The sequence below is a fragment of the Lepus europaeus genome, chromosome 5 (genome assembly GCF_033115175.1).
Source record: "Lepus europaeus isolate LE1 chromosome 5, mLepTim1.pri, whole genome shotgun sequence".
Taxonomy (NCBI): Eukaryota; Metazoa; Chordata; class Mammalia; order Lagomorpha; family Leporidae; genus Lepus; species Lepus europaeus.
In genome coordinates, this window is record NC_084831.1 from 32,114,121 (window position 1) to 32,135,075 (window position 20,955).

The following is a 20,955-nucleotide window of genomic DNA, read 5'->3' on the forward strand; positions in this document are numbered from 1 at the left end:
CTCAGGGCTGGGCCTGCAGAGCACCTCATCCAGGACAACGTAGGCCCAAATCTAATGAAGCAAAGAACTGGTCACGGCCCATGTCTCGGAAGCTCCTCCCCGGCCTGGGGAGCCCTGGGCCAGGAGCCACGAGGGGTGCAGAGCAGATCTGAGCCAAACCCGCTGGACTTTCATCAGCCAGGCCCCTGTCACAGACAGGGGAAGCCCTGGAAGGGAGGACCAGCTCTTGCAGCCATACAGCAGCAGCTCCCGCTCCAGGGCTGGCACACAGCAGCAATGACTCCCAGGGGACCTCCCGGCTGCTATCCTGGGACACGGAGGGCGCAGCTGAGCCCCTGCCAAAGCTGCCCGGAGTTACCCAGGAGGTCACCATCCTGCCTCCGTGCTCAGGCTCACCCCACACCCTGCCTACCCCTTCCGGCCCCCTGACTACCTGCCCCGGCAACCATCTCCCAGCCCCAGTGCACAGGAAATCGAGCCCAACGGCACACATCCTGGTTTGTGCCCAAGCTGGGGGCTTTTATTTACAGAAAAGCCTGAGTGAATTTCGGGGGGGGGGGGGCCCACAACGCCAGAGAGAAGGGCGCCAGGTGCTTAAATACTCAGCTGGGGGCCAGAAAGGAGCCCATGCGCTGGCTCAGGAAGGCCCCCTCAGGGCCGTCGCGCACCAGCAGTCACCCAGTATGTTCGGAGAGTGACAGCAGGATCAGGGTGCAGCAGAGATTCCGTCCACCTGCTCCCGGATGCAAGGGCTGGCTGGCTGGCTGGCTGGCTGGCGGAGCTCGGAGCAGGGCTGGGGGATGTTTGGTCTGCTAACAGCGGAGCGGGGCTCTGGGAGGAGAGCCCCCCACTTGCCTTGGGAGCTCTACTCCCCAGCGACACTGGCCCTGACCATGGGCCTCATCTGTGCACTCCGATGCCTTCCCTTCCCCCGTGTTCTAGAATATTCCACTTCTTCAAGACTCTTGGGTCCCATTCAGAAGGTCCCGGGGAAGTGAGGTTCCTGGGCCGCGGGCTGGGGTGCACGTCCACCCGGAGGGGACCTCCTCCCTCCCCCGCAGAAGGCTCTGTCCTGGCCTCATGCTCACGGCCCCTTGATGGATCCGGGTTCTACAAGGCGGGCAGACGTGTAGGCCGAAGCTCCAAGGCAGGCCGCCGGCTCACAGAAGCCTGGCAGCCCCACGGGTCCCGGCAGGCCAGGCCGGCCAGCCTCTCCTGGAGCCCCCGGGGACCCTCGGTCTCCATCCTTGCCGTTGATGGCCTGGCCAGGGCGGCCAGGGAGTCCTGCAAAGGGACAAAGTCCAGACATGGCGGCCTTCTCCTGTTTCGGTGGTGGTGGGGAATTCGTCAAATGGGAGAAAGGAGCTTCTGTGCTTGCGCCTTAGGCCCCCAGGCTGAGAGTCCAGGGCGCGCTCGCCCCTCCCCCGCTCCAGGAAGTACAACCTCAGGGGCTCCGGAGAGCTGGAGAGGCAGGGTGTCTGAGGGTCGCGTGTTGGGGAGGCCTCCACAGGAGAGACCTGGGGGTCTGTGGTCATTACTCCCTGAGCTGGGGGACAGAATGGCGGCGGGGTGCGCGCTGGGCAGAGCCCCGGTCTCACCTGGGATCCCGGGGGGCCCGGGCATCCCGGGATGTCCACGTCCCACTTCTCCTTGATCACCCTTCTCTCCTCGTTTGCCTGTAGACAGAAGAGGGAGCCTTGGTTGCTCACAACCGGAAAATGTTTTCCCTACTCCGTGTGCAGTTTAACTCCTGCTCCACACAGAGCGACTGTTGTGTGCTCCCGCATGATAGGGGAAATGAGGGCGCAGGCCCAGAGAAGGGGTGGAAGGTGACACAGGTGGAGCTTGTTCTGGGCCGATGAGTGCCAGCCCCTCCCCAGCGGGCCCCCCCAAGCTCTATGTCAGCTGCCGCTGAAGGTGACTGTCTCTCCAACACCGAGAGGTTGCCAGTGCCAGTGTCCCCTGGTTACAGATGATACACCTAAGGCCCAGGGAAACTGACAAGGAACCTGTCCAAGGGCCAGGACAGCAGAGTGGCAGAGTCTGGCCTCACAGCCAGGGCTCCGCCCCCTGCTCTACTGCTCTGACCACTGTTCCCCAACCCCAGAGTCGTGGAAAGAGGGCTGGGGGCACCGCAAAGCAGCTTAAAATAAACAAAACCCAAATTATCCAAGGGTACATGAGTTGCCATCAGTGTGCCACTGGGAGAGAAGGCCCAGGACTGTGTCTCTCCTGAGGGCGTGGGGGGGGAAGCAGCTGTGTCACTTCCTGGGGAGGGGATGAGCCCCCTGCCAGGGCACTCTTGGCCAAATCCCCACACCCAGCCCCACTCCCGCCCCAGAGCAGCACTCACCCTTGGGCCCGGTGTTGCCAATCTGACCCACGGCTCCCACGATGCCAGGAATGCCCCGAGGGCCAGGATGTCCATTGGGTCCCTGTTTGCCTGGGTACCCAGGGGGCCCCGGGGGTCCTGGTGGGCCCATTATGCCCATGGCACCCAGGGCTTCACGCTTGGCACTCACAGCTACCTCTGCCAGTTGTTCTGGAGAGAGGGAAGGGCGGAAGGAGGGAGGGAGGGAGGACGGTGTCAGCCCAGGAACCCCAGGGAAAGCAGAGCTGATGGCCCTGGCCCCAGGAGTGCAGACACAGAGCCCCACCTTCCCCCATCCCCCCCCCCAGCCCCCCCCCCCCCCCCCCCGTTTTACAGCAGTCGAGGTCCAGGGTGAGTTATCTCAGGTTCCCCCGCCAGGAAGGAGCCCCCAGGACTCCGGACTCAGGAGCGCTGCGGCCCCCTCACCTTGCATCATCTTCATCACCACGTCCACGATGTGCTGGTCACTGGGGTCGCGGCCCTAGAGCACGGGCGCCATCAGCGAGGAAGCCTCTGGCTGCCAGGGCCCTGCAGCCGCACTCACACCGGCCTCTCCGGGGCAGCCTCGGGGGACTCCCAGCCTTGGGGGGCCACTCACCGCCACGCCCTGTCTCCCGGGCTGTCCTGGTAAGCCGCGATCTCCGGCCATTCCTCGAGGTCCGGGGAGCCCGGGGTAGCCCTGCTCGCCGGGGGCGCCCGCATCCCCGCTGGGGCCGGGGTAGCCGGGTTCTCCGCGGACTCCTGGCTGCGGAGCGGGCGCAGGGCCGTGGTGAGCGAGTGCGCACGGGGACAGGGGGTCCCGGGGCCAAGCCCCGGGGAAGCGGCGGGACTGCGGGCGTCGGGGACGGGACTCACCTGTCCCTTAGGTCCCTGCTCTCCAGACTCGCCCTGCGGGCACAAGGAGCCGTGGTCACACACGGAGGACCTGGGCCGGCCGCCCGCCCGCTCGCCCCAGCCCACGCTCTCACCTTCTCGCCTTTCTCTCCGCGGAGGCCTGCCACGCCAGGGTCGCCCTGCAAAGAGAGCACCGGGGTCAGATGCACGGTGGCAGCGGGGTGGAAGCTGAGGCTGCGGACCCCAGGCTCCCCGCGCGCGACGCCTGCACGGAGGAGACTTGGGCACTAGGACTCACCACTCCGCCGCGGGGCCCGGTTTTCCCTGGGGAGCCCTGGAAGAGAGTGGGCAGTGAGGAACTTGGCGAGCTCCCCTCTCTCGGCCAGCTCATCCCCCTCTCCAACTCCGCCTTGCCCCCAGGGCCGCAGAGAAAGCTTTTCGCCCCCCAACCCCACCCATCTGCCTTAGGGCCTTTCCCAGGTATTTCCCAGCCCCGTTGTGGCACCTTTTCACCCTTGATGCCCGGCAAGCCTTGGGGCCCTGGAGTTCCCGGCGATCCTTGCTCCCCTTTGGGGCCCTGTGGAAGAAAGAAACCAGAAGGGAAATCAAAGGAGGGGCTGGGGAGGTGCTGCCCATCCCCCCCCCCCTCAGCGACCTGCTCTCACCTGGCGTCCTTGAGGGCCTGGCTGCCCCACGGGGCCCCTCTCACCCTGGTCACCCTGAAATGGAAAGAGGAGGTCACACTGCAGCTGGGCTCCAGAACCTGCGATGCTGGGTGCCCTCCACTCCTGTTGTCCCCAGCAGGGGTGACTTGTTCCACCACACACTGAGACCCCACACCTCATTGACTGGGCAATACCTGGCAGGTGCTGGATCCAGAGCAGACCCAGATCCTGCATCAACAGTGCCAGCTGCTGCCAGGGCCCCAGCAAGGGACCGCTGTGCCAGGCACTTACCTTCTGCCCCAGGATGCCACGGGGACCAATTTCCCCTCGAGGTCCTGGCTCTCCCTGGTGGAAGAAGAAATTGGTAAGCAGGGGGCCTAGGACACCTCCCCCACTCCCTGCCTGGCCCTCCCCACCTTGGGCCTCAGCTTTCTGGCTTCATCAGGGAAGACCTCGCAGACCCCCTATCCCAGGCTCCCGGGTCCCTGGCCTTTTCCTTCCACAACGGCCATTATTTATTTATTTCATTATCTGTCTTGTCCACTGCGTAGGAGCCCATGTCTCCCTCGGTGTCCAGCACAGTTGCAGGCACCCGGTGTCCATGAAATGAATGACTCTGCCTGCTGCATCCTGCGCGCGCGCGGTCAGCCTGGCCATCTGGAGAGCTCACATCCAGTGACAGCTCCAGTCCCCACCCTCACTGCCTTGCACACAGGGAACGGGGCCCTTCCTGGGTCTGTGGATCAAGGCAGAGCCCAGACTAACGCTGGACAGCCCAGGGTTAGGGCACCACCCGATGGCCTCGCCACGGTCCAGGGCCAAGTGCAAAGCCCTGAGGTGAAGCAGGAACCTCGAGTCAGTGAAAGGGACACTTACCTCCTTCCCAGGGGGACCAGAGAATCCAGGGAGGCCCTGCTGGCCTGGCTCACCCTGCAGGAAAACACAGGTCGCAGGTCAGCCTGTGTGGCCTGGGGGAAGCCCAGTGACCCCTAAATCGAGACTGGAACCAAATGAGTCGGGGAGAGAGCTCCGGGCAGAGGCCTCTAGGCTCCACTGAGTGTCTTGTGTCTGTTTCTCCCGTGGCTGCAAAGCTGGGCCACCCTAGCTCCCCTGAGCCAGGCTGAGGGCCAGAGGGTGAAGGGTAGGAGAGAGGCACTTAGGCCCCAGCGCTGTGCGCTCAGGCCGTGTCTCTGAGCCTTGGGTGGGCCTGGGCCTCCAGGCTGCCTTGCACAGATGAGGTCAATTCTACCCCCAGTTGGGGTCACCTCACCTTGTCTCCAGGACCTCCTTTTGTCCCGGGCTGGCCTGGAACACCCTGCAGGAAGAAGCTGGCATCGGTTTCTGCCCTGGCACGGGGGAGCCCTGTGCACCTGCCGCCTTGCCTCCCCGCCCCAGTCCAGGTCCTCTTCCCTGGGGGAGCTGACTGAAAGGCCCAGCCTCAGTGTCAGAACTTGGCTGCACCCCTGGGCCAGGAGGCGTGGGCTACAGAAAACGGCAGCATGCCAGGGCCTGTGCTCCTTGGGGGAAAGGTGAACACGCCTATGTGCTCCTGGGCACACAGGGCCATGTGTGCACATTCATGTGCATACACGTGTGTCTGACTGCAGACTCTGGCAGGCACTGCCCCAGCAGTGGGGGGTGGGGCAGCTCCCAGGGGCTGGGCTCCAGCATGGGCTGGAGGAGCAGAGAGGCAGGGAAGGCCATGCCCAGCGGAGGGCCCAGCAAGCGTCCGGGAGAAAAGCCTTGGCAGTGCGGAGAATGGGAGAGGACCAAGAAGGGCTGTGGCTGGCGGGGCAGGAGGGGAAGGCTGGGCCACATTGCGGTGGCCACTGAACTCTAGGACGAGCTGGGAGGGTGCGGCTGCCTCTGTCCTGTTCATCACCATGTCCCTGTCGCTTACTGCACCCCCAATACTCAGCAGCTATTCAACGAGTGCCTGGATTGAATGACTTTTTCCTGGAGGTAATGGGAGCCATGGAAGGTGCTTTCACAGGGCAATGAGCAGATTCCACTGAGCCAACATGGAGGTCTGGAAGGGTCCAAGAAGAGCCCCCAGCAGTCGTCCAAACGATGAGGCCTAACTCAGGGATCACATAGGCAAGAGCCCGAGGGTGTAGATTTAGACCTCATCAACCACTAGTGCCCTTGTGGGGAGGCGGGCCACAGCGAGCCTGGCCTCTCCAAGGCCAAGGGGATGGAGGAGGAGCAACCTGCCCCCAGTACTCACTGCGAGGCCCTGGTGGCCTGGGCTCCCTGGCCGCCCCGCCTTTCCTGCACTGCCCTGGAGAGACAGAGAAGCACGGGGAACAGTCAGAGCTCCAGCCAGAGGGTCCCTGACTCACATCCAAATGCAAGGAGGGAAACCAAGAGCCAGAGGCAGGAAGAGCCCTGTCTGTGACGCCCTGGAGGATCTCAGGCCCCAGCCCCAGGATCGATGTGATGGGAGGAGAGACCCTGGCCCTCCCCCCTCCCCACCCCCAAGCTGACCCCTCTCCTACCTTCATGCCAGGCATGCCTGGGGTCCCATCTTTGCCGTTGATGCCTGGGGGGCCCTGCTTGGAGGGAAAGTTCAGGGGAGACTCGCATTGGGGTGATGCATGGGGTCAAGCCGCTCCCCCCACCCCCTAACCCCATGGCAGCTGCAGTACACAGGGAGGGCGTGAGTCTGGTTGTCTCAGGGAGGCCCACCGGCTAAGGGGGAGGGTGGTGCTAGAGGGCAGGGTCTCAGACTGCTAGGAGCTTCCCATGAGCTCTCTGAGGCAGCGCCCCCTAGTCACAGGAGAAGAAACTAAGAAAAGGGGGGGGGGTGTTTCTTGAGGTTCAGTCTGCAAGCCCAGGCTCCTCCTCCTCTGGGGGTTTTCACAAATTGGACCGCGACCTCTCCCAGGGTGGGCCTGGCCTCTGGCACTTACGGCTGCTCCCTTCGGGCCTGTGATCCCCTGGGGTCCTCGAACACCCGGGCTGCCCTGCAAAGTAGAGCTCAGGTCACCTTCAGGATGCTGAGCCCTGTCTGCCTGTGCGGACAGGGGATCTGCCGGGAACCATCGCCTCTGGCTCCCAGAGTCCCCTGGCCATGGCCGCCCCGGGCAGGGGCTGTAGGAGAACCAGGTAGGTCAGCGCTGAGCAGCCAGGCTGGGCTGGGGAGGTCCGGGGGTGTGAGCCGGTACCCGCTGAGACCCCGGCCACTCAGACCCCAGCTCCTGTTGGGTAAAGAAACACAGCAGCCAGAGGCATCGGTGGGCTCTCAGTGGGTCTTGACCTGAACGAGGACCATGAGAAAGCATTTTGCGATGCCTGGGAAAAACTGGACACAGACTGGCTATTTGACGCTGTAACGAGATGTGGTTTCTTCTGTGAGCTGTGACAATGCTGAGTATGTGAGGCCTTGGCACTTTGGAGTGAAATGGGAGGATGGGAAGGCCTTGCTTGAAGCATCAGAGCAAAGTGAGGACAAGTGAGGGACGGGAGGACAGGCGGACGAGTGAGGCAAATATGGCACAGTGGCAACATTTACGGGCCTGGGAGGCAGGCCCAGGGGTTCCTCCCAGCATTCTCTCTACTTTCCTGTGTATTTTAAAATTGCATTGAAAAACTAAAACCTAAAAATAATTAAATGTACTTTATGCTGGTTTTTTTCTGCCAAAAAGGCTATTAATTAAAAAATAGAAGTAAGAGAGGAAAGAGATCTGGGTTCTGGACCAAATCTCATTAGCCTCATGACTGGTTTGCTGGAATTTCATTGTCTGGCCCTGGGAGCATGGACTGGATCCCACGGCTTCTCTCCAAGTTGGAACTGGGGCTGAGTGGCCTCTGGACATGCCAGCAGTGAGCCTCACAGGCCCAGATGCACACACACAGGAGCATATATGTGCACACGTAGAGATATACATACACAGACCCACAGACACACATATGCACAGACACACATGCACACATACACACAAACACGTGCACACACACATATGTACACACGCACATACAGAGACACATGTACACAGACACATATACACAGAAATACACACATATGCACACACGCACACAGAGACACACATACACACATGTACACACAGAGAAATGCATGCACACACAGACACCTGCACACGGAGACACATATGCACACACACATACATATGCACACAGACACACACGCGCATACCACACCAGCCTTGGGTGCAGCTGAGTGCCACCCAGCACCCCCAGAGCCCTGGCTGGACAAAGGGCACCTTAGGACTCACCACATCTCCCTTCTCCCCAGCTCGGCCTGGTGGCCCCCGTGGGCCTTCTTCACCCTGGCAAGAAAGACAAATGGCTTCAGGTCCTGTGGGCTTGGGGGAGCCTCACACAGTCTGCAGCTGCTGGAGCCCAGCTTGGCAGTGGATAGAGGAGCAGGCTTACCGGTGGCCCTGCAGCACCGATGGAGCCCACCATGCCTTTGTACCCTTGAGGACCCTGGAGAGAAGACAGGGTTGAAGTCTGTCCTGGCTGGACCCCAGAGGCCGCCAGGCTGACCAGGGCATATCCTGGTTTCACTCACCATCTCTCCCTTGGGTCCCGCCATGCCTGGGTAGCCTCTGATGCCCTGCGGACCCTGTGAAGGCAGAGAAATCCAGCAACAGTGACTGCAAGCCCCCTTCACGCACCTCCTCTGACACCGCCCCCCAGCCACTGCCCCATGTGAGGTGGGCAGCATAACCTGGATGGCACCCATGGGGCAGTGGTGTTCACGGATGGGGAGGAACTCGCCAGGTGTCACTCAGACGGCAGAACCTGAACCCTAGCCTGGCCTACAGGCTGATAGCTTTGGTCCCGTCCCCTAATTCCTGACAGCCTCAGCCTCCCTCTCCCCCCAGCAGCTGGACACAGCTGGACACAGGTGACTCTTGTACAGGTCCGAGGCCTGGGCAGGGGTAACTCTGGGAAGGGCTCCAAGGACGAGGGCGAGCGGGCCACGGGGCAAATGTTCCTTACCGGGGGTCCAGGGATGCCTGGCTCTCCGGAGGCTCCCACATTTCCCTTGGGGCCCTACGGGGCAAGGAGGAACATCAGACAGGCAGACAGGTGAGGACTCTGCCCCCATCCCTGCAAAAGCAGCCAGCAGGGAGCCTTGGAAAGCACACAGGGCCGGTTACAGACGGGGACCCCAAGGCTGAGCAACAAGGGGCGCCTCCTGCATCCCAGCTCAAGGCCACCCCAGAACCCACGGAAAGAGGCAAGGGGTGAAGGGGGCACGGGGCCCTCTTCCCACATCCCCGTTCCCTCGGCCCCCAGCCCTCATGCTTACCGGCTTCCCCTGGCGGCCAGGATCACCAAGAAGCCCACGTTTGCCCGGGTGCCCCTGAAGGGGAGAGGGGTCAGCATGAGGTTCCCTCCGGATCAGCAGCTCCACCCTCCCGAGACCCAGGCCAGCAGCTCTCACCTTCACGCCCTGTAACCCCGGGGGCCCTTTCACTCCCGCAGGACAGTTGGTTGGACACTGGAAAGACAACGCCACAGGGCCCTGGGGTCAGTGGCCTGGTGGAGGCCCCTAGGCAGTACCACCCCATCTTGTCAATTCCTGAAGCCTCCCCCCTTCCCCTGGTTGGACCTCTGTACCGCAGCCCCGGCCCACCTCTCCCTGAGCCTCCCTCCCAGAATGAGCCGGGCCCCAGGCCCCGCCTCTCACCAGGAAGTCTGCGCTGCCCTCCAGGCCCTGGATGGTCCCTGGGCGGCCCTGAGAGGAGACCGTTGATGATGGAGCTGGACCTGACCCTTCTCCACCCCAGGCTTGCTCCTCCTCCAGGAGCACGTGACCATGCGGGAGGTCTGAGGACACTTACCGGTTTCCCAGGAGGTCCTGGGGGCCCTGAGGGTCCCTCTGGTCCAGGATCCCCCTGGAAGCAAGAGGGGCCCAAATCATATCTCTGGCCAGCCCTGCCCCAGGTAGCCACGCTCCCTCCTCCACTTCCTGCCAATGCACTGTGCAACTGCCCTCCAGGGCACCTCCTGAGAGCCATCAGGCTGGGGACATCAAGACCTAAACTATCGATGGTAGGCCTGGCTCAGCGGCAGGGGTTCCTGGCCCAGGCTGGAGCAGTCCCGTGGTGTCCATCAGCAGGCCCAGGAGCTTCTGGGACGCCCCCTCCGCTAACCAGCTCAGAGACCCGAGGCAGAGGGGGTCAAGTGGAGCTCACCTTGGGGCCTGGGATTCCGATCTCTCCAGGGAGGCCAACAGGTCCAGGCGGTCCCTGGGGAGCAGAGATGTGGTTGGCCAAGATTCCCCAGAGGCTCAGGCCACCCTGGGCAGGCAGGTGGGGCCAGGCACCCAGAGTCCCCTTTCCCACTGGGACTTTTTGACCGACCCCAGACAGACAGGTTAGGGCTCACAGGACCAGAAAATTCCAGAATGAGCGCAAAGCACCAGAGTGGGCTGGCCTGGGCCCCCGCCCCATCCCTGACACGGTCCTGGCACACCGCCCTGCCCCTCGTGGCAAGTCCTCTGGAAGCCCTTCTGTTGTCCCCACAGACTTACAGGTGGTCCAGCGAAACCAGGGCCCTGGAATAGAAGGGAAGGAGATTGGGCTCATGGCTCCCGGTCGGGTCCTCCCTGCCTGCCCTCCCCAGAGACCTTGCAGGTTGCACTCACCGGCAGGCCCGGAGGGCCGGGGAGCCCAGGCTGGCCCTGCAAGGGGAAGGGCAGAGGCTCAGAGCTGGGGGTCTCCTGGGTCCCTGCTCCTCTCAGCTGAAGCCCGCCTCCACCCCCAACCTCAGCCCTAGCTCATCCATGCCAGTCCCCCGGAGCTGCACTCACCTTGACTCCAGGGGCTCCCATGGGCCCGGGCTCCCCCTTGGCTCCAGTCAAACCCTGGAAGAGAGAGCAGGCAGGATGGAGGGAGAATCCCCAACCGCAGGCAGGGTGGGGCCGGCGGCCTCTGCTGGGAGGGCCCAGGCTCCCTTTCATCACAGCCCGCAAAGGCCTCCCTCGCCAGTCCTCTGTGTGCACAGTCACCCCAGCAGGCAGGCAGAACCATCAGCCTCTTGGGCAAGGTGAGAAACCCCGGCCCAAAGATTTGTCAGCCAAGAGCTCCCAGCTCCTCGTCAGGGAGCCCAGGCCATCTAGACACGGGTCGGGAAGGTCCATCCACCATTGTTCACTTTCTGAGTCTCAGTTTACTCATCCTCAGAATGGGTTCAGCGTACACACGTATCTTCTGTGAGAACCGATGTGCCAGTAGGAGGCAAGGTGTTTGGTACTCTTCGCAGGGCGCGGCTGGGTTTAGAGGCGCCCTGGGGGCTGACCCCAGCCCTGGGCATACCTCTGGAGCCAGCAGGGCTGCAGTGGCTCCTGGGGGTCTCTCCTTCCTCCTGGCTCGGGGACTGACCCAGGTGTGTCCCCACCCCCATCCCCACCTTGCAGGGTGGCTGTCCTAGTGCCCGGGCTGGCTGTGTCTGGAAGCCCAGAGGAGGGTGCCCTGTGGTATCAGCTCCTCTCCTGAGTTGTGTGGTTTTGGAAGTGAAGGGGTGGGGGTGGGGAAGGACAGCGCGATCCAGTGTGTTCAGGCTGATCCTTGGAGGCCAGAAATGGGACACTCAGTGGCGAGGGCTGTGACTGAACAGGACAACTGCACCAGGCGAGAGGTCCCTCTGTGCACCCAGGCCCCCCTCCCCCGGCAGGCAGCGATTCCGGGGTGGGCATGAGCCTCCCATGGGGCTCACAGCTCCAGAGTCTCCCTCCTGCTGCCCAGCTCTGAGAGATCCACGAAGACGAAGACGCCAGAGCCCAGCTCCGGAGTCAATAAGGGGACCCTAACCCGCGCCCGCCACACCCATGTCAGCTCACATCAATCCCCGGCTTCCCGTCTGCTCCATCTGGCCCGGCTTTGCCAGGCTCTCCCTTGGGTCCCTGGAAACACAGGGGTGGGGCAGATGTTAGGGGAGGAGGGCAAGGATGGGAGGGTCAGAGGTCAAAGTGGAAAAGCACTCACCGGAGGGCCAGCTTTCCCAGGAGGCCCCTTGTCACCCTGGAAGACACAAGACACAGATGGGCTCACGTGGGCCAGTCCCAAACTCCCCCCGCCCACGCTCCTCTTCTCTGCTCCCCACCCCTCAGCCTTGCACGTTTTAGGAAAGTAGCCCCCTGTTCACCTCCCCCCCAAAAAAACTCAAAGTCCTGGGGGCATGGAGACCACCCCCAGCCAGGCTGGAGGTGTGCTACCCAGTGCACCACTGGGTGAGCCAGGAGGGGGCCAGACCTCCCCAATGGGGGGGGGGGCTCTGGCTACCTCGGGCTTGAGCAAGGGAAGAAGGGTGGGGCCTCAGGTGAGCCCGGTGGGCAGCGACTCCATCCCAGGTGGCTCCATCACCGGGCAAGGACAAGGTGAGTTCAAAATGTTCCCGGGGCAGCAGGGAGCCCTCGCCCGGTGCTAGAGGCCCTCGGTGTAGTCAGAGTCAGCCCCAGAGGGGCCCCCGGGCCCTGCCGGGCCTGCAGCCGCCACAGAGCTGGCAGCGGCCCAGCGGCCCGTGTCTGGGCAGTGGGGCACCAGGCTGAATAGGAGTCTGTCCAGACGGTAAACACGGAGCCGACCTCCGGCGGGGCCTGCCTGCAGCGGGAGGAATTTAACCCTCACCGCGCCGGGGGGCAACGAAAGCTCCTCCCCGCCCCACGCCCTGATTCTAAATCGGGGAGAAAAGGCCAAGCCGGGAGACAGGAGTGTGGTCCTGGCTGGTGAGCGGCGTGGCCGCGGCTCCCAAGCTGCCCTGGAGAAGCGCCCAGACGTGTCCGGGGTAGGGCGAGGGCCTGGGGCGTCTCCCGCCCCGAGAGGCGGCGGATAAGGCCTCGCTGTGCCCCGCTGCGGGCAGGCGGGAACAGCCGTGCCTTGTGCGCCCGCGGCGGCCGCGGGCTCCGCTCTCCAGGGCTGGTTTTGAGGTTTTCGCAGAACAAACGTGCTCCTTGTGGTGCGGGCCGGCGCCGCCTTCCGGCGACAGCGGGCATTGCACCTCCACACACACCCCAGCCCCCACGGCCAATCCCCCGCGCACAAAGTCCGCCTTTGTCCGCCGCCTCCTCCCCCGCGGCTCCCGGGTTAGAGACTCACGTCGATGCCGTCGGATCCCGGCACTCCCGGCGGCCCCGGGGGCCCTGGAGGCCCCGGCTCTCCTGGCGGCCCTCTCTGGAAGTACACACAGGGGAGCAGCCCTCAGTGCAGGCAGCCCACCCCGGGAGCGGGGTCCTAGGGCTACACCTCCCTCGGAGAACCTGCTGGGTCCGCGGAGCTGCGCCTCTGTAAGCGCTTTCATTCACCGAGTTTCCAGAACTGAGAGGCACATACTGTTTCAGCCCCAGGTGCAGTGGAAGAAAAGAAAGCGTATGGATGCGCAGGGTGGGCGCACAGAGAGTGCGGGGCACGGCCAGTTCCTTCCCGGGTCTGCCCGGCAGCCTCCGCCGTGCCAAGCGGCCCTCGCGCTGTCTCGCACGGGAGAGACGGAGGATGCTGACGGCTCGGATCAGCGCCAGCCAGGATGCCAGGGGGTGCCCAGCAGACTCGGTGAATGCCATCAGTGTTGTTATTTTTAGAGGAACCACGGGTATCCAGGGTGTGTGGGTGCCCCTTCCCGTCCCCCTGGTGAGGGTGAAAGCCAGTGGGCAATGGGGATGCCACAGGGAAAGGAAGCGCACGTCGGGGGAGGGCGGAGAGGCTGCTCCCCTCCCACGCCGAGCGCCCCTTCCCCAGCACCGCGGCCCCTTGCGGGTCTGGGGTCCGGGGTCCGGAGCCGGCCAGGCGCCCTCGCCCTCCGGGGCTCGGTGGTTCACACACTGGCGCCCAGAAGGCGAATTGCGCACCGCACCTGGCACCAGACGGCGCCTGGACGGTGCCCGCGGTTGCGCTCGGGACCCAGTGAGCGCCCGCAGAGCCCGCGGATCCTCGCACGCACGGCGCGCGCGGCTGGTAGCTGTCAGAGAGGCCGCCGCGGGGACACAGCGGCGTCTGGCTGGAGCCGGCGCCCCCTGGGAAGCGGCGGGGGCGGAGGCTCCGCAGCGCCGTGAATGGGCACCATTGTCCTCGCTGCCACCTGGGCCTTCGGGGCTGCCAGCGCCGGGGGCCGGCCCTGCCGCCTGTCCCGGGCAGGGTCGGGCATCTCCGGACAGGGTCCCCCTGGCTCCCCGGCTTCTTCAGAGCCTGTCACCGCGCCGCGCCTCGCGCAGTTTCTGCACCCTCGGACCGTCCCCGGCGCCCCCTCGGGCCAGGCGGCGGCCGTGGAGGATGCGACGGGGGCAGAGCCCTTCGCAGACTCCGCATCCTGAATCCCGGGCCCCAGACCCCGCGCCCTTGAACCCGGCCTGGAGTGGCCCTGGGACTTACGATCTGCGCCAGGGCGAGACCCAGCACCTGCAGGAGAACAAGGAGGCTGCGGGGGGCGGCCGCGGCGGCCATAGCGGGCGGCAGTGCACCGAGGGGGCTCGGGTCCGGGCTCGCACCGACGGCGGAGACTCGGGCGCTGCGGCGCTGGCGGCTGGGGACGGGGTGGGCCGGGCCTCCTGGATATGCGGTGGGGCGGGGCGGGGGCCGGCGGGCTCTGTCACCTGAGAGGAGGGGGAGGAGGCCGGCGCCCTCCGCCCAGCTCCGCCCCGCTCGGTCCGGCCTTCCGCGCCCACCCTCTGCCCTCCGTCCTCCACGCCGGCTTCCCGGAGGCCGCGGCCGGACGTCACCCGAGGGGCGACCCGGGCGCGGACGGAGTGGACGGTCCCATGTCTCGGGAAGGAGGCAGAGGGCCGTCGGAAGTCCCCCTCGGCCCGGCTTCCCGGGCCCAGCGCCTTCCTCCCTGCCCGCAGCTCCCACACGCACCCCCGGGCTCAGCCGCCTCCTCCAGGCGGGGCCCGACTCCTGCTCTCCAGAGCTCGATGGTCTCTCTTCTGTGCCCACGGGCTCTGTCCCTTCCATGGGCACCCGGCCTCTTGCACACATGAACCCCCAGCATCCTCCCTCGGTCGGCGCTCGGCTCTGGCTACATCCCGCGCCGGCTCGGCAGCACCTGCGCCCACCTCCGAACTCGCTCCCTCGCCCTCACCTCACCTCGGGCTTCTGCTCCTGGCGGGGCGTCAGTCTCCCGGAGGTCGCCGGCGAGGCCCGACCCCTCTCCCGTCTTCCTGGCGGGAGGCTGCTGGCACCTGGCCCGCCCTTGTGTTTCCCTGCCCAGGTTCCCCTCCCAGCGCCCCGGGCTCCCACCTTCAGCTTCCCTGCTGCTCCCGGGCCGCCGCAGTGTCTGGGGTCGGGCCTTCTTCCCCAGCTTCTCAGCTCCTCTCCAAGGAAACGTAAACGACCACCCGCTCACTTACCGCAGTTTCCAGACCCGACCTGTCCACAGTCCTCCCCTCCCTCTGTTCCCTTAGGCAACGGAGGTTAAAGCACTTGGGGGTCCGACTCTGTCACTGGTGAAGCCACCAGCTCCTGTAGTCACACCCCTATGAAGTTCAAGGGAAATGCAGATTATGGAAAAAACTGTATGTGGATTTTTTAAAAGATGTATTTATTATTAGGCCGGTGCCCGCCGGGGCTCAATAAGCTAATCCTCCGCCTCCGGCGCCGGCACACCAGGTTCTAGTCCCGGTCGGTGCACCGGATTCTGTCCCTGTTGCCCCTCTTCCAGGCCAGCTCTCTGCTGTGGCCAGAGAGTGCAGTGGAGGATGGCCCAAGTCCTTGGGCCCTGCACCCGCATGGGAGACCAGGAGGAAGCACCTGGCTCCTGGCTTCGGATTGGCGTAGTGCGCCGGCTGCAACGGCCATTGGAGGGTGAACCAACGGTAAAGGAAGATCTTTCTCCCTGATTCTCTCTCTCACTGTCCACTCTGCCTGTCAAAAAAAAAAATGTATTTATTATTTGAAAGTCAGAAAGAAAAAAAAAAAAGCCGGCGCCTGGCTTAACAGGCTAATCCTCCGCCTTGCGCCTTGGTTCTGGGCGCCGGGTTCTAGTCCCGGTTGGGGCGCCGGATTCTGTCCCGGTTGCCCCTCTTCCAGTCCAGCTCTCTGCTATGGCCCAGAAAGGCAGTGGAGGATGGCCCAAGTCCTTGGGCCCTGCACCCGCATGGGAGACCAGGAGAAGCACCTGGCTCCTGGTTTCGGATCAGTGAGATGTGCCGGCCGCAGCGGCCATTGGAGGGTGAACCAACGGCAAAAAGGAAGACCTTTCTCTCTGTCTCTCTCTCACTATCCACTCTGTCAAAAAAAAATTAAAAAAAAAAAAAAAGAAAGAGTTGCACACAGAGAGGAGAGGGAGGGAGGGAGAGAGAGAGAGAGAGAGAGAGAGAGAGAGAGAGAGAGGCCTTCCATCCGCTGGTTCACTCTCCAATTGGCTGCAATGGCTGGAGTTGCGCTGATCCGAAGCCAGGAGCCAGGAGCTTCTTCCAGGTCTCCCACATGGTGCAGGGGCACAAGGACTTGGGCCATCTTCTACTGCTTTCCCAGGCCACAGCAGAGAGCTGGATCGGAAATGGAGCAGCTGGGACTCGAACCTGTGCCCACATGGGATGCTAGCACTGCAGGGCAGGACTAGAACCGCCATCCATATGGGATGCCGGCGCATTAGGCCAGGCTGTTAACATACTGCGCCACAGCACTGGGCCATCTTCTACTGCTTTCCCAGGCCACAGCAGAGAGCTGGATTGGAAGTGGAGCAGCCAGGACTCAAACCGGCCACTGTATGGGATGCCAGCACTGCAGGTAGCAGCTTTACTTGCTACGCCACAGCACCAGTCCCCGGTATGTGGATTTTTTTTTTTTTTTGGCAGGCAGAGTGGACAGTGAGAGAGAGAGAGACAGAGAGAAAGGTCTTCCTTTTGCCATTGGTTCACCCTCCAATGGCCGCCGCGGCTGGCACGCTGCGGCCGGCGCACCGCGCTGTTCCGATGGCAGGAGCCAGGTGCTTCTCCTGGTCTCCCATGTGGGTGCAGGGCCCAAGCACTTGGGCCATCCTCCACTGCACTCCCTGGCCACAGCAGAGAGCTGGCCTGGAAGAGGGGCAACCGGGACAGGATCGGTGCCCTGACCAGGATTAGAACCCAGTGTGCCGGCGCCGCAAGGCGGAGGGTTAGCCTAGTGAGCCGCGGCGCTGGCCTGTATGTGGATTTTAAAACAATGTTTGTAGCCACTAAACTTATCTTTTTAATCTAAAAGTTATTTTATTTGAAAGGCAGATGGACAGCATCCAGAGAGAAGGGCAAAAGAGAGAGAAAAAGAGAGAGAGAGCGAGCTGCCATCTACTGATTCACTCCCCGAGGAGCCAGGAACTCCATCCCGCTTCTCCCAGGTGGGTGCCAGGGATCCAGGTACCTGAGCAGTCACCTGCTGCCTCCTGGTTGTGTATTAGCAGGAAGCTAGAACCAGGAGTGGAGCTGGGACTGAAACCCAGGCACTCCAAGATGTGATGCAGGTGTCCCCAGTGGTGGCTTAACCACTGTGCCAAGAGCCCACCAGAGACTGGCTTTCAACTCATTGCAGTTCCTTTTAGATGCATTTAAGGTGTTGTGTGTCAATGGTTTGCTCCCTTTCACCACTGAGTGCTGTTCCATGGGATTGATGTAGCACAGTTTACTCATTCGCCTCCTGGGAGACTTCTGGGTAGATTCCAGTTCTGAGTAAAGCTGGTTGCCCCCTAGCGTGATGCCCTGCACCAGCAAAAGAAGCTCTAGGAAAGCCCTCTCCCTCCAGGGAGGCCTGGGCACAGAGGGCTGAGTGTGAGCTCCTGGGGCGGGGCTCTGAGAACCTGCTTTCATCCCAGGGAGAGATGTCCAAGTCAGCTGGGGCCTGAGGACTTATTTATGGAGGCTCCGGGGCTTGCTTCCGAGAGCCACACAACAGTGGGGCAGCTGTGGGCAGAAGACAAGGCATCATGTGTAGAGTCTGTCTCCAGAGACGGCAGGGCTGTGCCCGTTTAGAACCTGTAGTAGCTGTGGAATAGTCAGGGAGGGGAGAGAGGATTTGCAAAATTTTCAAGGAAGATGCCCTTTCTTCTGGCCCAGAGGTCAGCAAACCTCTGTGCAAGCACCAGAGAGGAGAGGAGCTACTTTCTCGCTTTGCTTTTGGGAGCCATCCTCTGGTGCAATGACTCAACTCCGCCATCACAGCCCAAAGCCCGACCTGGCTGCTATGTAAATGAAGGAGTAGCCCATAATGTGCCACAGAAGAGGATCAGCTCCCCTTCCTGGATGGTGGAAATGACCTAGGACCACTCCCTATGGAAGCACTGGGGTTGCTTGCTTGAAGGGTGCGCAAACAACCAGCCAGCAAAGAGATGCCTGATGGCCTGAAGAGCAAGCCCCGGGAAGCTGAAACACGACCAAAGCTAAGAGGGCAAGAGGGCCTCACAGATCATTTCTGTACCAGCAAGTATTAGGGGTCACTTCAGATCAGCTGTCCATCATCTACATAGCACAAGGCTACAGTGAAACACAGACCCAGAGAGAGGAGGCTGCCAGGAGGCAGGGCTGGGGTGAACTTGGGCGTTCACATGGCAGCTGGCCTTTTGGTGTAGGGCGCCCACCTCGGCTGCAGAATGCCCTGCTTCTGTGCCGTAGTGACAGCCACCACTCTGACCTCCCCTACTCACAGTAGAGAGACCCAGCCGCCGGCTTCCTGTGCACTACTTGTGTCCACTGTAAGCAGCGGTGCCGTCCGGGCGGCTCCCAACAGCTGGATTTTGCTCTCTGCAGAGAACTGTTCGAATTTTCTTCCAGGATTTATCCCAGAAAATATGGAGAGAAAAGTTCCCTTTAATTTGCTTTCAAATAGTCACCTTTGTTGGTGACTAGCTTTTTTTTTTTTTTTAAATCTCCCCACCCTTAAAAATTGTCTAAATTTTTCATCTGGTTTTACTATGTCTTTCATTTTCTCAAAAGTTAGTGTTATCTGATTGTAGGAAAAGCAATGCTTCTCACAACTTTGTCTATCAGAAGAAATAAAACTCTTACAAAAGAATAGTGTACCGTATCTTTAAGTGGTAGAAGGTTAAACTACCTGCAAATGTGAATTTCTTAGTTTCACTAAAAATGCACATTTGTGGAACTGGCATTGTGGCTTAGAATGTTAAGCATCCACCTGCAGTGTCCACATCCCATATGGGTGCCAGTTAGTGTCCGGGCTGCTGCTCTTCCATCTGCTATGGCCTGGGAAAGCAGCAGAAGATGGCCCAGGTGCTTGGGTCCCTGCACTCATGTGAGAGATCCAGAAGAAGCTCCTGGCTCCTGGCTTTGGATTGGCCCAGCTCTGGCTGTTGTGGTCATTTGGGGAGTGAACCGGAGGATGGAAGACCCTTTCTCTCTGTCTCTTTCTGTCTGTAACTCTACCTCTCAAATAAATAAATAAAAACTCTTTTAAAAAAAAGAACATGGCCCAAGTGTCTGGGCCCCTGCACCCACATGGGAGACCCAGAAGAGACTCCTGGCTCCTGGCTTCGGAGGTTGTGGCCATCTGGGGGAGTGAACCAGAAGATGGATGATCTCTCTCTCTCTCTCTCTCTCTCTCTCTCTCCTTCCCTCTCTCTCTTTTTCCCAGTATTTAAGGAATACAGACTTCATGCTTTTCATAAATACAACTTTGGGAATATAGTGATTCTTCCCACTGTACCTGCCCTCCCACTCACACCCTCTCTCTGTCTCTTTCCTTATCTCTCTGTATCTCTGCCTTTCAAATAAATAAATCTTTTTCTTAAAAAAGTTAAGTTTATTTATAAAAAAAAAAAAACCACCATAGCTGTTCATCTTTTGTGTGACAAAAACCCTGTTACACTTTCTTTCTTTCTTTTCTTAACAGGCAGAGTGGACAGTGAGAGAGAGAGAAAGGTTTTCCTTTTGCCGTTGGTTCACCCTCCAATGGCCGCTGCGGCCGGCGCACCGCACTAATCCAAAGGCAGGAGCCAGGTGCTTCTCCTGGTCTCCCATGGGGTGCAGGACCCAAGGACTTGGGCCATCCTCCACTGCACTCCTGAGAGCTGGCCTGGAAGAGGGGCAACCGGGACAGAATCTGGCGCCCCGACCGGGGGTAGAACCCGGGGTGCCAGCACCGCAGGCAGAGGATTAGCCTACTGAGCCGTGGCGCCGGCTGCCCCTGTTACACTTTCCTTCAAAGCAATGTACCTTTTTCTACATACATAGTATGCAGTTAACATAAAATCTTTGGTGCCATAAAGATCGTTTTTAAACTTAAGCATTTAAATATCAAAAAATAAAGCTACTATGAAAATTCCTATACATGTTTTTGCATAAATCTAAGTTTTCATTCTCCAGAATACATACCCAGAAATGCAATTGTTGGTCATATAGTAAATATATATTAAGTTTGTCTTATTCCTAGTTTGTGACAGTTGCTTTTTTTAAATTTTTTTATTTGACAGGTAGAGTTATAGACAGTGAGAGAGAGACAGAGAGAAAGGTCTTCCTTCTGTTGGTTCACTCCCCAAAATGGCTGCTATATGCCAGCGCTGCGCTGATCCAAAGCCAGGAGCCAGGTGCTTCCTCCACGTCTCCTATGTGGGTGCAGGGGCCCAAGCACTTGAGGCATCCTCCACTGCCCTCCAGGGGCACAGCAGAGAGCTGGACTGGTAGAAGAGCAGCCAGGACTAGAACCCGGCGCCCATATGGGATGCCAGCACTGCAGGCAGAGGATTAACCAAGTGAGCCACGGCACTGGCCCCGACAGTTGCTTTTTTTAAAATCCTGAGCAGGTGTTGAGTTTTGCCGAATGCCTTTTCCGTATCAGCTGATATAATCATGCGGCTTTTGTCTTTAGCCTGTTAATATGGGTGATTACGTTGATTGAACCGGCCTTGTATCCCTGGCATGGAGATTACTTGGTTGTAGTGTAATATTTTCATTTATTACTGGATGTCTTTTTGTAGATTTCTGCATATTTGCCCAATGTTTGGTTGAGGATTCTATATCTATGTTTATGCCTACGTGTTGGTCTGTAGTTTTCTGCAAAGCCTTTATATGCTATTGGTATCAGCACAACGCTGGCCTCATAAATTGAGGTAGAACTGTTCATTCCTCTGTTCTGAGAGGGCTTATGTGGAATCCGGGTTCTTTATCCCTTAGATGTTTGATAGGATTGATTAGTAAGT

At 60.8% G+C, this 20,955-nt stretch overlaps 1 protein-coding gene across 1 annotated transcript; it reads right to left on the reverse strand.

Annotated features, from left to right (window-relative positions):
- Nucleotides 1–499: 499 nt before the first annotated feature.
- COL9A2 (collagen type IX alpha 2 chain) lies at nt 500–14,786 on the reverse strand. The gene is made up of 33 exons (XM_062190059.1): nt 14,042–14,786; nt 13,176–13,960; nt 12,942–13,016; nt 11,832–11,867; nt 11,687–11,749; nt 10,658–10,711; nt 10,493–10,528; nt 10,379–10,402; nt 10,041–10,094; nt 9,687–9,740; nt 9,533–9,580; nt 9,287–9,343; nt 9,152–9,205; nt 8,839–8,892; nt 8,405–8,458; nt 8,266–8,319; nt 8,106–8,159; nt 6,783–6,836; nt 6,369–6,422; nt 6,098–6,151; nt 5,141–5,185; nt 4,747–4,800; nt 4,162–4,215; nt 3,871–3,924; nt 3,711–3,782; nt 3,504–3,539; nt 3,340–3,384; nt 3,227–3,259; nt 2,970–3,116; nt 2,798–2,852; nt 2,354–2,542; nt 1,599–1,676; nt 500–1,284 (listed from the first exon to the last, which is right to left on the reverse strand). Exons 1-33 carry the CDS (start codon nt 14,784–14,786, stop codon nt 1,085–1,087), a joined length of 3,525 nt encoding a protein of 1,174 aa, XP_062046043.1. The 3' UTR covers nt 500–1,084.
- Between the last annotated feature and the right edge of the window lie 6,169 nt (nt 14,787–20,955).